Raw genomic sequence first — 14,366 nt, 5'->3', positions numbered from 1 at the left:
TAAATTCAGTTCTCCACATTTCTGCAGCAAGAAATGTGCTCATGAAAATTCTTCAGCACTGTAGTGCAAGTTTCTCCTACACATTTTTCTATGCAGCTTTGACTAATGTACACATTTTTGCAAGCAATTCCTAATAATTTAACACATTTTGTATGTTACTTTCACTAATATATTCATTTTTATGCACACTTTCCTCTATTATGTGAATTTTTATAAACATTATTTGGTTGGAGAACTGCATTGCAAAATTTGAGTAAGTGTAAATTTCCAAGGATGGCTGTGTTTCAATTCCCATATTGTTTTGGAAAGTGTGAATTTGATAGATTCAGCTTTAAAAGCCAACCATAACTGCCACCATAGAGCATTTTAGTCTGTGTTCAGCCAAATTTGTTTTGAATCTTCCTCCAATGTCACTCTAACCATCGCCTGATTTCATTGTTCTCAGTTCTGTAGTGATCCACACAACCGTGGGCTCTGTTGAGCAGGAGAGGATGCCTAGGAGCAATCATACCAACCATGTGGGCCATCTCACCATTTCAGAGATCAACCAGCACTGAAAGGTTTGCCAGTCATGTCAGCAGGAAAACCTCCCAGAGCGATTGGAAAATGATTTGAATCCATCTGGAGGCACATTAATAACAGATTCTCTATTATGACACCTATACCACATTTTGATGTAACTCTCAAAAGCGTGGCCTCTACTTTCCCTAAATTCCTTGAAATGCAATGTAAACAAGATAAATCATCAACAGCAATTGTTTATCTGGTTCCCATGTAATCATCCAGTACCAGTGATCTGGAGCCTCAGAAATGACACAGCCAGCATGCAAGGCAACATTGCAGACACACATCAGCTTTTGCAAATAGGTCACAGTCAGAGTGAGAAACTTGAACAGGGAAGCATGCCAGTCTAGAAAATGGGTTAGCATACTCTTTCAAAGCAAGTGCTTAGTGCAAGACAGCATGTACATGGCATACTAGCAGAACACTCAAGGAAGGGATGACAGGTATTCAGAGAAAATGGCACACAGAACTCATTTTAGCAGCAAAGATAATACGAAAGGAAAAAAATCATTCTTACCTCATCTGCCATCACCCGTTTCAAATTCTGTGATTCAAGAAAAGAAGGAAAAGAGAGAATCGAATCACGGACATACAAAAAATCCAAGAGTAGAAAAGAAGACCACTTAGAGATTTTTGAAATATTAAGCGGTATATACATGCTTTTATATAAATAAAATTAAATAGATATACAGAAAGTGGGTATAGTCAAATTTTGCATATCTTCTTCCTAACCAACCAGAATGCAAGTAAACATTTCCAGATGCTACACCCACATTCATGAGAACTTGTTCAGTAACTGCTGCTATAGAGTCAAGTCCCAAGCAAGCATCTGCCCTCTATTCAAAATACGTTAGAGAAGCTTACAATCTAAAGAGGCGACAACAAAGGGTTTGGAATTTAATGGCAACTTTCAAGAGAAAGTATAGCACCATTTTAAGAAGTGTTAATGGTCCTCCTTTACTGTCAACTTTAATTAAAATATTTTAAATCACCATCACAAGATTCCAATGTAGTTTACAAGTGTATATAAAATTAAATTCACACAACATTTAAACACAAATAAGCACACTAAAATACACAACCACCAAGCAAAACAACTCCCCCAAACCCAAACCCAAAATTCATGTACAATCCTAAAATGCCTGGACAAATAGGGAGGTGTTATTCTGGCACCAAAAAGCTTGTAATATCAGTGCCAGGCAAGCCTTCTTAGGGAGGGCATTCCCAGGTCAGGATACTACCAAAGAAAATGTCCACTCCTTTGCAGAAGCACAGCATATATAGATGTTTCAGAGCTTGAATTCTGTTTATATAGGAATGAGACCCAGTTGCCTGTAGACACAGATACCAGGTGCTCTGAACCACACACAGCTTCTTAAATATGAGAAGGGAATTTTCTATGGAACAACCAAAAGAGCCAAATGAAAAAAAACTGTTAATGCATGGAATTTACAGGAGTGGGAAAAAACATTTGGAAAGGAATCTCTCAGCTAACATCAAGTTCTACCTTAGGAACATACTTTTACTGTGTTACTTGTAATTGTTAATGTCTTCCAAACAGCTTTCCACCTCAACCAGAGGCCCTCAAGGTGGCTTAAAATAACAAAATCAATAAAAATAGATTTTTTAGATAACAAATAATTCACCAGGGCATATCTGACTGGTCTGTGCACTTGTTTGTTCAAAACGTTAGAAACAGTGAAGACAATACAATGGCAAAATAAGGGCGAAAATAGACTTGCTTTTAAAGGCATCTTGACATCTATTGCAGATTTTGAAATATGCAAATAGCAACAGTTGAAGGGAGTATGTGTGTGATACTGACTGAGCAGGTATGAAGACAGAAAAATCTTTCCTCTTCCAGTTCAGTTTCTTGGGAAATCCTCCATCTGAAACTGCTATTTGCGCTGGGAGGTAAACCACCAGTAGTACCGATTCCCCTACCACACCTCCCATGATCTGCCATTAGCATTTTTAAAAATATGTACATTAGATGCAGACACATTTAACATCACATCTAGTTTGTCCCTAAGAGTACCCCTTAAAGTGCAGATAGCACAACACATCCCAAAACAATGAAATGCATTGAAAAGTATCACGAAGGAAGAAGCCTAGGGTTGCCAGGTTTAGGGCCTAAGACTGATCCTGTATCTTTAGGAGAAGAGAAAGACAGCCAAGTGCAAGTGTTCTTGCAACACTATAATGAGAAAAACCACGAAGTGAAATTCTCCCTTCCCCCTGCACAATTTTTAAAGATACAGAAGACCTCATGGAGGCCGGGCCTGGCAACCAATAGGTCCTCTATATCTTTAAAAGTTGTGCAGGGGGAAGGGAGAACTCCACCTTGTGGTTTTTCTCTTTACTTTCCTAAAGATACAGGATCAGTCTCAGGCCATGAACCTGGCAACCCTAGAAGCCACACAGAGGATCTAACAATAACAAGAACTTTACTATAACTAATTATATACAGAGAACAAGGCCCACAGCATGGTGCTGCTTGTAACGCAGGCCTGGAACTGTCACAGCCTGGGGCGACTCAGCAGTTCCTGGTATGGCCAGCCTGGAAGGCCAATACACTACATGCATAATTCAATAATACCTGCCCTTCACAGGCAGCATTAGCCTTCACTCTGTGCTGCAACATGCAAGGGCATTTATAAAATTAGTATTCATGATGGTTTGGCATCTAATACATAAATATCAAACAACGAGGGCACAACACAGGCAAAGTGAAACTCTTCAAAGCTCCACTGAGGTATTGTGACCCTTAAGCCAGAAGCGGAATTCATGAACAACATTTCAGTTTACAATTCCCTAGTTTGGGTGATAAAACGGAAACTTTGCCGGGGGCCGGAAAGGAGGAGGAACAAAAGGAAAAATAGGATTCTGAATTTGGACGAAGTAGCAACTGAAAGTGGTCAGGAATGCAGGACACAAGTCTAACCACCAACTCTTGACCTTCAGTTAGGACCCAATATAAAGAAATGAAATGCTGTTCAGCTGCAGCACTGAGGAGTTTCTCTGCCAGCCTATATGAGTTTGCAGAATATCAAAATTAGTAAGGAAGTAGAAGTTTGGTTATATGTAATAGAATAGGTGCTACTATATATGCATAGATTTTTAAAACCTATGGTTAATTTGTTGTGCGTAAATTTATCAACAGAATCATAGAATAGTATATAGAATAATTAAACAACTATTAAGGTGATGAGCCCAATTGCCCTTGCTTCTCTTCATATCCTAACAAATTAGCATCAATGTGAATTCCAGACAAGTGATAGAGACTTCTGTTCCATTGAGTATCTCATCTCACAGTAGAATTAGAACTCCCATGTTGGCCATTTAGAATAATAATTGGCTAAAGATCATCCCACAATGAGTGGCTCAGGGGTACGTGCCCTGCCACCTGTGCAGCCGTGGGCAAGCTGCATAGTCCTAAGGAGCCCAGTTGCCCCCCAGCTGGCAGTTGCGGACAAGGAAGGGGGTGGCTTGTGCAGCTGTGGCAAGCTGAGCAGGCCCTAGCCAGCTGGGGAGGACTAGCCTCAGAGGGAAGCAATGGTAAACCCCCTCTGAATACCGCTTACCATGAAAACCCTATTCACAGGGTAGCCATAAGTCGGGGTCGACTTGAAGGCGGTCCATTTCCATTTTTCAATTTCTCATGTCCTCGTTTTCTGCCATTTGTTTTTCTAACCTTAGACGTTAACTAAACACTTGCCTTATCAATTTCTATATAGGGTAAGCAGATGCTATAATTCATAATCGGCATGTGGGATAGTGGAAACTCAGTTAAATATGAAATTTAACCATCCCCCCACCCACTGGGCACTAAAAGTCAAACATCCAACATCCCAAGAAAGTATGAACCCATGTTCATAAACTAAACTGCCCACAGTTTTGAGATGCTTTATTCAGAAATATATTCCTAGTTATTCAAAGATTTCAGGACAGGTGGCAGTATAGTATCATGTTTTAATGTTGTCCCCTCAAGACTTCATCTATTCCTTAATGTATACTACAGTCTTACAGATAAGTCACACACACACACACACATCAGTTTGATTAATGACCTGGCAAACTACTTGCACACAAAGAACTGATAATCATCCCAGGCATATAGCTAACCACAAGACTACTCAACTAAACCGACGGCAAGGAAGTTTGTCCCTTATCAATATAATCAAGCCCACCAGCCTAATATTTACTAATTACTTCCATTGTTCCAATAAATGTTATTAAAAACAATTCCATTTGCAAGTGTCTACCTTAACTAGTCGCTGCCCACTCCTAGTCTCACACCTCACATTGTGCACAACATGATCTAGTCCTGTCTCAAGTTATAGCAGGCTGATAAATAAATAAAGGATTGCCCCCCTTTTAGAACCATGTTTCAGAAAAAAGTGGGGGAGGCTTGTGACACCTTAAAAACTAACAAATTTATTATGGCATAACCTTTTAGCAAAGTTTAAGACTTACGCCATAATACATCTGTATGCCTTCTGAGTGCCACAAGACACTGTCATCGTTTTTTACAACAGACTATCACAGGTTACACCTTTGGAAATTGTAACAATGGAATTTATCTTCCAGAAAGCAGGTAACTTTTGGGCCACAAACTTGCGAAAACAGAAATAAGTTAGTGTAGGATACTACTATAAGTCAGCATATTATAAGGTGGTTTAAAAGCTCACCAAAGCTAAAGTAGTGGTGGAGGGTGAAGTTTTAAGTTAAGTCAACTTTATGTAATGTGGGTTTTCTGCAGCAATTTGAGCTGGAAAATATTCTAATGCAAACTTTTCTGATGCTATAAAGAGTGATGTAATTCAGCATATTTTACTTGTACTGTATTTAGTAAATAAAGCTAAAAACTTTGAAACTGTCAAGTTTGCCTAATATTTATTTGCAATCAGCGTCCATTCATTTTTATTAATGAACTTAAGAAACTGAAAATTTTCTGCAAAAAAATAAAGCACTGGGAAATTCCCCCCATACACACACGTCACTAGTAATTGATCATTATTCATAGCCATCACTGTGGTTCTGACTGGTGTTAAAAGCTGTGTCTACACTATGGCATTAATGCACACATGGCTCGCTATTTCCATATGTGCCTTTGTCCACACATGAGCGATTTCAGTTTTGTGCCTTCAAGCTCAGTTTCCCATCCACACTAGTGGTGGTGCTTGATGCGATGTATCTATGCTGTGCGTTGTCCTCTCTCATCAGTACTTCCCTGCTCAACCTAAGTTCCAGAAACCTGAGGTCTATTGTACAACTTTTTAATATATTTCTTTTAAAATACAAGTTATTCAACAGCCTAGATTTGCACAAAAACAGCAGTAAGAAAAAAGAAGTGTATTGCTCCAAGCCAGGCAAGGATTTGCAGTTGTTAGCAAGGGTTCCTGCTTCCTTTCCTCCCGTACTTCTTGACCCATCTCCTGCAAGAGCAAATTTTATTTTTAATACAGCTGTTTTGTGCAATAGCAGTTCTGCGCAAAAGAGCTGTTATAAAAATAAAAATACAGCAACTGTGCCTTCAGCAACAACCAGTGAAAAAAGGCAGGCTGCATTCTTTCCTTTTTCCTGATAGAAACAAAATGAAAGTTGGAGGTATTGCAATAAATGGTACTCAGCAAAACCAGGGCTGTGGAGTCGGAGTCGTGGAGTCGGAAGCAATTTTGGGTGGAGTTGGAGTCGGAATCGGAACATTTCTACCGACTCCGACTCCAATTCTGACTCCTTCATAAATGGCAAATGTATATTAACTAGTAATAACAAATTTACTGTAGTAAAATGGTAGCACAAGGCATTTCATCACCACCACCATGTGAATCCAGAGCTTGGAAAAATTACTTTTTTAAAACTACAACTCCCATCAGCCCCAGGGATTGGGCTCGTGGGAGTTGTAGTTCAAAAAAGTAACTTTTCCAAGCTCTGGATTCACGTAGTGGTGATGAAATGCCTTGTGCTACCATTTTACTACAGTAAATTTGTTATTACTAGTTAATATACATTTGCCATTTATGAAGGAGTAGGAGTCGGTCAGTAGAAAAGTAGAGCGGTCGGAGTCGAAGGTCTGGTGTACCAACTCCACAGCCCTGAGTAAAACATCAGCACACACAAAACACACACATAATGCACCTCAATGTGTCCACAGTCATGCAATTTATATTGGAGTTTTCACCTTATTAGATAGTCCACGGATGGGGGGGGGAGCCTGTAGTTTATGAAAATTGCTAAGAGGCCTAATTGTGTAGGCCAGAGAAAAGAGATTATGAAAGTAGACAGAATTTAAAACTTGTAGATCTTACACCTATTATGTTTGATCGAGACCATGTTTCAACAAAGCTGTGACACACCTTGCAACAAAGCATTGGTTGATATTTGACCAAAGATTTCTGTAAGCTTAGTTGCGATAGCAAGATTAGTGACAGGTATTCCGTTGCACTGATCTCTGTAGATAACTATGCAACAGCCTTCTAGAACACAGCCACGCATAGCATTGCTAAAATAGTGGGATGCATGGGGTATTGGGTCTATTGTGTCAGGGCATGGTCTGGAGGCAAATGACGCAGCAACCAGAAAAAAAATGGGGTTTAAATGTAATAAATAAAATTAATAACCTCTGAATTTTATGGGCAGGAGCACAACCGAACAGAACTGGAGCACTCAACAAATGTCCTGCACTCTCTTCAGACATTTTATTTTCTTCTGCCCCCAAATCTTGAATCATTCTTTTGTGCTCTTAGCACATTTCTTGAAAAGTATGAGTACAGAACTAATAAAATATCATTATCTCACTTCATTATTAATTAGAATAATACACTTTCCACAGCTTTAGCACTGGCAAGAAGAGGGTCCTCTAGTCTCCCTGTCAAAATATTTAGACAGGGTGTTGGTCCCATTTTGAGGAACTGTATTCCAGTGACGAAATGCTGTTTATTTGTCTCCACAGCAACCTGATCAAAGTCTCCTCCCACACTGAGCTAGTGGTATCCTTTCTGCCAAGTAGAAGCAGTTGACTAGACCTGTGACACAGAAACTGTGAAGGGCTGTGGGTGTGTCAATATTCTCACGGGCAAGCTGAAGACGCAGGCAGGAAGGACCCTATTGCAGGAGGGAGGGTGAACAAGCAGACAACACAAAGGAGGCTATCCCAGGCTCAGGGATCAACTGAGCCATTTTAAACTTGCTCTGGAATAGATCAAGTTCATACTCTGAGTCTCTGAGCTCTCCAGCAACTTTTAAAACTGAGTAGTAGAGCCACTAAGAGAGCAGTAAAGCTTCTAATGACACCTTAAAGGCTAACGAATTCATTATGGCAGAAGCTTTTATAGACTACACTTCATCGGATGCATGAAATTTTATTCTGAGGGGCGTGTCTATATATAATAAATATATGTATGTATGTAAGGGGTAATAAGAAAATAGAAAGTTGCCTTATTGTGAGTCAGATTGTGACCTTTGGTCCATCTAGCTCTTCACTGACTGGGAGTAGGTCTCCAGGATTTCAGAGTGGGTATCTCCCAGCCCTACCTGGATATACCAAGGATTGAACCGGGGATCTTTTGCATACAACACAGATGCTCTACCACTGAGCTAAAGCCCTTACTTGTGGTTGAGCAGTAGTAACAATGCATATTGAGTGTTTAATCTGCATAACAACCAGCCATTGTGCACATTCCCCAGGCCATCTGTCCATGAACAGTGAATTGTGCACTTTTCCCAATCAACATACAGTCTCCAACAACCGACTTATTGTACACTTTGGCCAAGATGCATATTCTCCGGTCAGTATGCATAGTCTCCAAGAAACATGCCTTTTATTCTTAGCTTTAGTTCAGAAGTGTACAATCTGCAGGCACTGCACACACTTCTGGCTGCTTCTGGTCCACTGTTTAATCTTATGTAGCTCACAAGGTGGGAGAGGGCAAGCAAACTGATACACCAGCCTTGACCCCCACCAGCAATTTGCCTGCCCCGCACTTTTTACTCACTAAATCTTCTCAGTTCACCTCATGTCTAAAGGAAAAAGCCTGTCTGTTACCTCTTATCATAATACGCTGTAAATAATCTATGTTTTCCCTATTTTTAATTCCCTGTTTTGAAATGGAAATTTGTAAGATGTTAGAAATGTTCCCATATTGACTGGAAGATGAATTCACATTCTCTGACATCATTTCAGAGACAACATACCGCCTGTGTCATTTCTTAACACTGCAGACAAAACTGTGGCTGGGGAGAAGCAAGGCTTAACAGAGTGGCTGCTCTGCTTGCTGCTCATGCTGGCCAGGACAAAGGGTATAAGTAAATTGCTTTGGAAGCAGGGCTGAGCTGATCACACTGCGGTCACATGATCCCATCAGGTCCAATTCAGGTTCCAGGCTAATGCATCAATACCCACGCACCCACCCACCCACCTTGTCAGCCATGTAAGATGAGACAGTGGGCCAGAAGCAGACAATGGGGCACAGAATGCACACTAGAGATAGTGAAACAGAGATAAAACAAGCATATTTCTTGGAAACTACGCATACTGACTGGAGGATGTGCATGTTGCCTGGAGAATGTACAAAATGCAGCTGAGATATGCACATTCTCCAAGCCCTGTTGGAGATCATTTTATTTATTTATTATTAATTTTATATCCTGCCCTCCTCCCAAAATAAGCCCTGAGTGGCAAAAACAAGTGAAAAAACTCTAAAAACATATTTTAAAAATTCCAGTACAGATGCAGACTAGGATAAAGGTAACTACTTAAAAGACTTATTGAAAGAGGAAGGTCCTCTGTAGGAACAGAAAAGATAATAGAGATGGTGTTTGTCTAACATTTGAGGAGAGTAAATTCCAAAGGGTAGATGCCACAACACTAAAGGTCCTATATGCATAATGGCCAGAATGTACAAAATGTACTTGAGGTATGTACATTCCACAAAGCCTGTTGCAGAGTAGGAATATTGACTGGGAAATGTGCACAACAGCTAGTTCCTATGCACCTGAGCTTTATGCTACATGAATGAAGAGCTTTATGCTACATGCACAAGTTCAAACCCTAATGCTCAGTAGTAGCTACCACCATCACGAAATCCAGATTCATAATACCCTCCCATATATTCCTTTATAAAAAATCCAGAGGAAAGGGTGGATAAATCCTCACACTGATATTGCAAGAAGTCTGTCAAAGGGCATTAAGGGACAACTAATCTATATTACATAGCCTTGACTGTGCACCCTTATTAATATACAGTGCCTTGCAAAACTAATCAGACCCCTGACCAATGCTCTCATATTACTGAGTTATAAATGCTGCATGTAATTTCGTTCTGTATGATATTTAATTTTGAAACACTGAAACACAAAATTAATTATTGTAAGGTGACATTGGTTTTATGTTGGGAAAAGTGTGTAAGAAACATAAAAAACTGAAACATGTTGCTTGCATAAGTATTCAACCCCTGTGCTGTGGAAGCTCCCAGTTTACACAGATGAAAGAAATTGCCCTACAGAGGACACAGTTAGCTTACCATTGGCCTCCACCTGTGTACCATTAAAGCTGCTGTCACATTGTCAGGATAAAACCCCCACTGTTGAAGGATCATTGGGCAGGCTGTGGATCTGAAGGAAAATGCAAAGACCAAAGAGCATTCTACAGAAGTGAGGGATAATGTAATACAAATGCATAGATTAGGAAAAAGGTACAAAATAATATCAAAGTGTCTGGATATCCCAGTGAGCACAGCTGGGTCAACAATCAGGAAGTGGAAGCTGCATCACACCACCCAGGCACTGCCAAGAAAAGGCCATACCTCAAAACTCAGTGCTTGAACAAGGAGACTTGTGAGAGAAGCCACAGAGAGGCCAACAATCACTTTGAAGGAGCTACAGAGTCCAGTGGCTGGGAGAGGAGTTATGGTGCATCAGTCAACCATATGAAGAGCTCTGCATAACACTGGCCTGTATGGGAGGGTGGCAAGAAAGAAGCCGTTACTCAATAAGTACCATCTGAAAGCATGTCTGCAGTTTGTCAGAAAGCATGAGAGTGCCCCAGCTGCAATGTGGGAAAAGGTTTTGTGATCAGATGAAACCAAGATAAAGCTTTTTGGCCAGAACTCAAACGCTACGTGCAAACCTAACACTGGAGTGGCTCAAGAACAAAAAGGTGAATGTCCTACAGTGGCCCAGTCAAAGTCCTGATCTCAATCTCATTGAGAATCTGTGGCATTTGCTGAAAATTGCAGTCCACAAGCAACGTCTGACCAACCTGAACGACCTGGAATGAATCTGCCAAGAAGCATGGGCCAAAATCCCTCCAACACTGTGTGCAAAGCTGGTACATACCTACCCCAAAAGACTTAAAGCTGCTATTGCAGTGAAAGGTGGCTCTACCAAATATTAATGTGTGTGTGTTGAATACTTATGCAAGCAACATGTTTCAGTTTTTTATGTTTCTTACAAACATTTCCCAACGTAAAACCAATGTCACCTTACAATAACTGATTTTGAATTTCAGTGTTTCAAAATAAAATACCATACAGAACGAAATTACAATGTACCTTTAGTAATTCAGTAATATGAGAGCATTGGTCAGGGATCTGATTACTTTTGCAAAGCACTGTATAGGGTTCTGAAAAGTTAAAGATGCTGCCTTGTTATACGATTCTCCTCATCTACAACATGCCATGATGATACCCAGTTAGAAACCAGTTACCATGTTAGTGCCACATATGCACATATGCACATATGTCTACCATTTTTGAATTCACACAAAATTCTTCTGTTAACAGTCTGGTTGTTGCTGTGCTGGTAACACAGAACTGGACACAAAATAGGTAAAATTAACTTTTATTCAAATTCTTGACTCTTTATTAGGGAGAACAGAAAAGAGGTGAATTTTTGCCTATTTACAACTAAGGTTTTATTAGTACATATTTTTATATCCCCAAGATTGAAAACCTATAAACATTTTAATATGTATATATCCAAAGCAATGTATTGAACAGAGATATTTAAGTCTGCAATAGTGTTCCACCAAAAATAAATCTCCAATTTTGGTAATATAAACAATACTTCTGCTTTCAGCTTCACAAGGGATGTGTGTGTTTTAATTAGGACTGCAGACAACACCAAGTAACTACTAGGTATTACATTTTTAAAAATGGGGCAACAACCGTTCTTTGTTCTTTGTTTTACTTGCCCTGGGTGAATTCTGCAGTCTGTCTTGCATCTAATGAGGCTAATCTAATTATGTCTGTATAACTCCTCCAGCATTCTACTTTAATACTGTTACAAACTGCAGACTTTGGGGGCAACAAGATCATGTCCAGCTTTTTCTTTTCCCCCCACCCCAAACGGTGTTTAAGATCAGCCTGATGAAGTGTTCTGGAAAACAAGAAGGATTGACAATGGCTTGCAACATTTTTATTGGTCCTAATCAAGGTGTTAGCATACTTTAGGGTTTTTTTGGATTTTTCAACTAGCCAATTGGTTTGCTACTGTCAATATTTTGTGATGAAGGGGTGTATTCAAAGTAGTGCTAAAGTGAACATTCAGTTAGCGCAAGGATTTCTCCTTATACAACAGAATGTTCTTCTTCCCCTCCCCCAACGCACCGACCCATCTTCTCTGGGGATTCCCCCACCCCTACAGAGCAGAACTGGGGACAGTGCAGGGCACACATGGAGGGGGAAATCCAACTACAGTAGCACAAGGATTCAATTGAATACTATCCTAATTCACTGTCTGAAGTTATAATGGTTACATTATCACTTTGCCTTAACCAAATGGCTTGAAACGAATTCTTCTTCCATCTTTATTTAAAGTAAAGCAAAAGTAAACAAGTACAAAGCCCAAAACACTTCATGTAATTATTCTTGGAATGTATTTTTCATCTCTTTCCAGATTATTTCTTGTGTATCCTTGAGATTAGGACTGCTAATTCCTTGTTTAAAACACACACTCGCAACCACTTTCTGTAGGGAATCCTATATATATAGCAAGCAAAACTTCCATAGCACAAAGCAACTGGCACATCATATAGTAAGCAGACTTATTTCTCAGGATACATAATTTCTTGCACAGAAAAGTCAATTTCAGTATAACAATCCCTTTTTAATAACTAATTTTGACTTCTGAATTATCTTTCTAGCATCATCAAAAGCCTGTCATGTAGAAGCATCCATGCTAACATCTAGCCCCCTCCCCCCCAAAAAAAATCATGTCTAGCAGCAGAAGTTTCCTCTGACAGGGAGGGCAAAATTCCCCCTCACTTTTCTTTTTGCCAAACTGCTTCTGTCAAGGTGTTTGGAGCCTACTTGTAGGTCATGCTCCCCCGCCTTGCATATAGCCCACAGGACAAATAGACTCTGTATCCACCTGATTAGGGGAAAATCTAATTCCATTTGATAAAAGTGGGAAACTCATCTCTGCCTCCTGGATACCAACTGGTTTGCGAAACTTCCCCAACATCCCTTTGCCAAGCCCATAGGGTTAAAATGGGGACTCCCTTTCCCTAGAAAGGTATCAGCTATTTGCCTGGAAGAAAATATGCTGTGTCTCATAGATTGTGACTTTCCAAAAGTGTACTATCATCATCATTATCATCAATAACAACAATTACCCACCCTTCATTCAAAGGTCCCATGGCGGTTATAACAATTTTAAAATGTAACATTAAATACAATTTGAAAACAACCTAAAATCCCAAAATAGGGTGGGTCCTAAAAATACATATCTCTGGTGTCAAAGGCCAGGGTAAACAGGTGCATCTTCAGCATTCGCCTAAAACTGTAAAGCTGCCAGACTCACCTCTGTGGGGAGGGATGTCCACAACTTAGGGGCAACCACAGAGAATGCCCCCTCCCAGGCCACCACCACCCCGAGCTTCTGAGGGTACCATCTAGAAGATTCTTCAAAGGTATATGTGATAGTATAGGTATACACAACTATCTGTCTACATTTCCTTTGGCTCACTTTTGTGGCATATGCTGATCCTAAATAGACCTTTTCACTTGGAGATCTGGTGTTAGACCAACATACTTGCAAACGTGGAATATTTGCTTTATTTTTATTTATTTATTTTATTTTATTTATATACCGCCCTAAGCCCGAAGGCTCTCTGGGGAGTCAGCAATGCCTAGATTAGTTGACTTTCTCAGCCACAGCTCTCTCTGCTATAAGATTCTTTCATGAAGGAGGTAGTGGCAGATACCAGTTGCAGAGAAAGAAATTGGGTTGGGGGGGCAAGGAGGTCAAGAATTGGACCAGAACATAAATATGTTCCCATATGCTGCTGGCTGGGCTGCTCAATTTTTTAAAGCATAAGGCTTAGGGGAGGGAGAGAGAAGGGCAAAGCAGTCTTCTCACAAATGCATCTGACAGGGTGGAGCGACTCAGCCTCTCTTGCCTAAGGACTTCATATCTGAGTAAAGCACACACTCACACTTGTGGTTTGATAAACAGGAAACAAGCCACCCACCCCTGAGCTGACTATTAACGGAACAGGCTGCAGTGATGAAGCAAGTATTCAACAAGAGGCAAACTTTTTCAAACTGTTGCACAGAAGCAATGGTGCCCATTGGGGACAATTCACTGGCAACTGATAAAAATCTGTCCTGTCAGGAATAAACTAGATCATCAGCTAGTCTTTCCCAGGAACCATTAAAAACATAAGGTCCAAAAATGAGATCAGAGGGAGAAAAACTAATCAGTTCCTATACGGAGCAACTATATGGTAACCCCATCTTTTTCTCTCTGACACACTCACAAGCACCTATGGTATATCTAGGTCCAGCATCCTGAGAAAG

At 40.2% G+C, this 14,366-nt stretch overlaps 1 protein-coding gene across 1 annotated transcript in view; it reads right to left on the bottom strand.

The window, feature by feature from the left end:
• Positions 1 to 14,366, bottom strand: part of DIAPH1 (diaphanous related formin 1) — a 127,202-nt gene that overhangs the window by 92,561 nt on the left and 20,275 nt on the right. Inside the window, exon 2 of the mRNA XM_061586127.1 lies at positions 1,082 to 1,108. Coding sequence (XP_061442111.1) covers positions 1,082 to 1,108 — 27 coding nt within the window. The remainder of the gene's footprint in view (positions 1 to 1,081; positions 1,109 to 14,366) is intronic.

The sequence above is a fragment of the Rhineura floridana genome, chromosome 1 (genome assembly GCF_030035675.1).
Source record: "Rhineura floridana isolate rRhiFlo1 chromosome 1, rRhiFlo1.hap2, whole genome shotgun sequence".
Classification (NCBI taxonomy): Eukaryota; Metazoa; Chordata; class Lepidosauria; order Squamata; family Rhineuridae; genus Rhineura; species Rhineura floridana.
The sequence above is the reverse complement of the archived record's forward strand: the minus strand, read 5'-3'. Positions and strand labels throughout refer to the sequence as shown.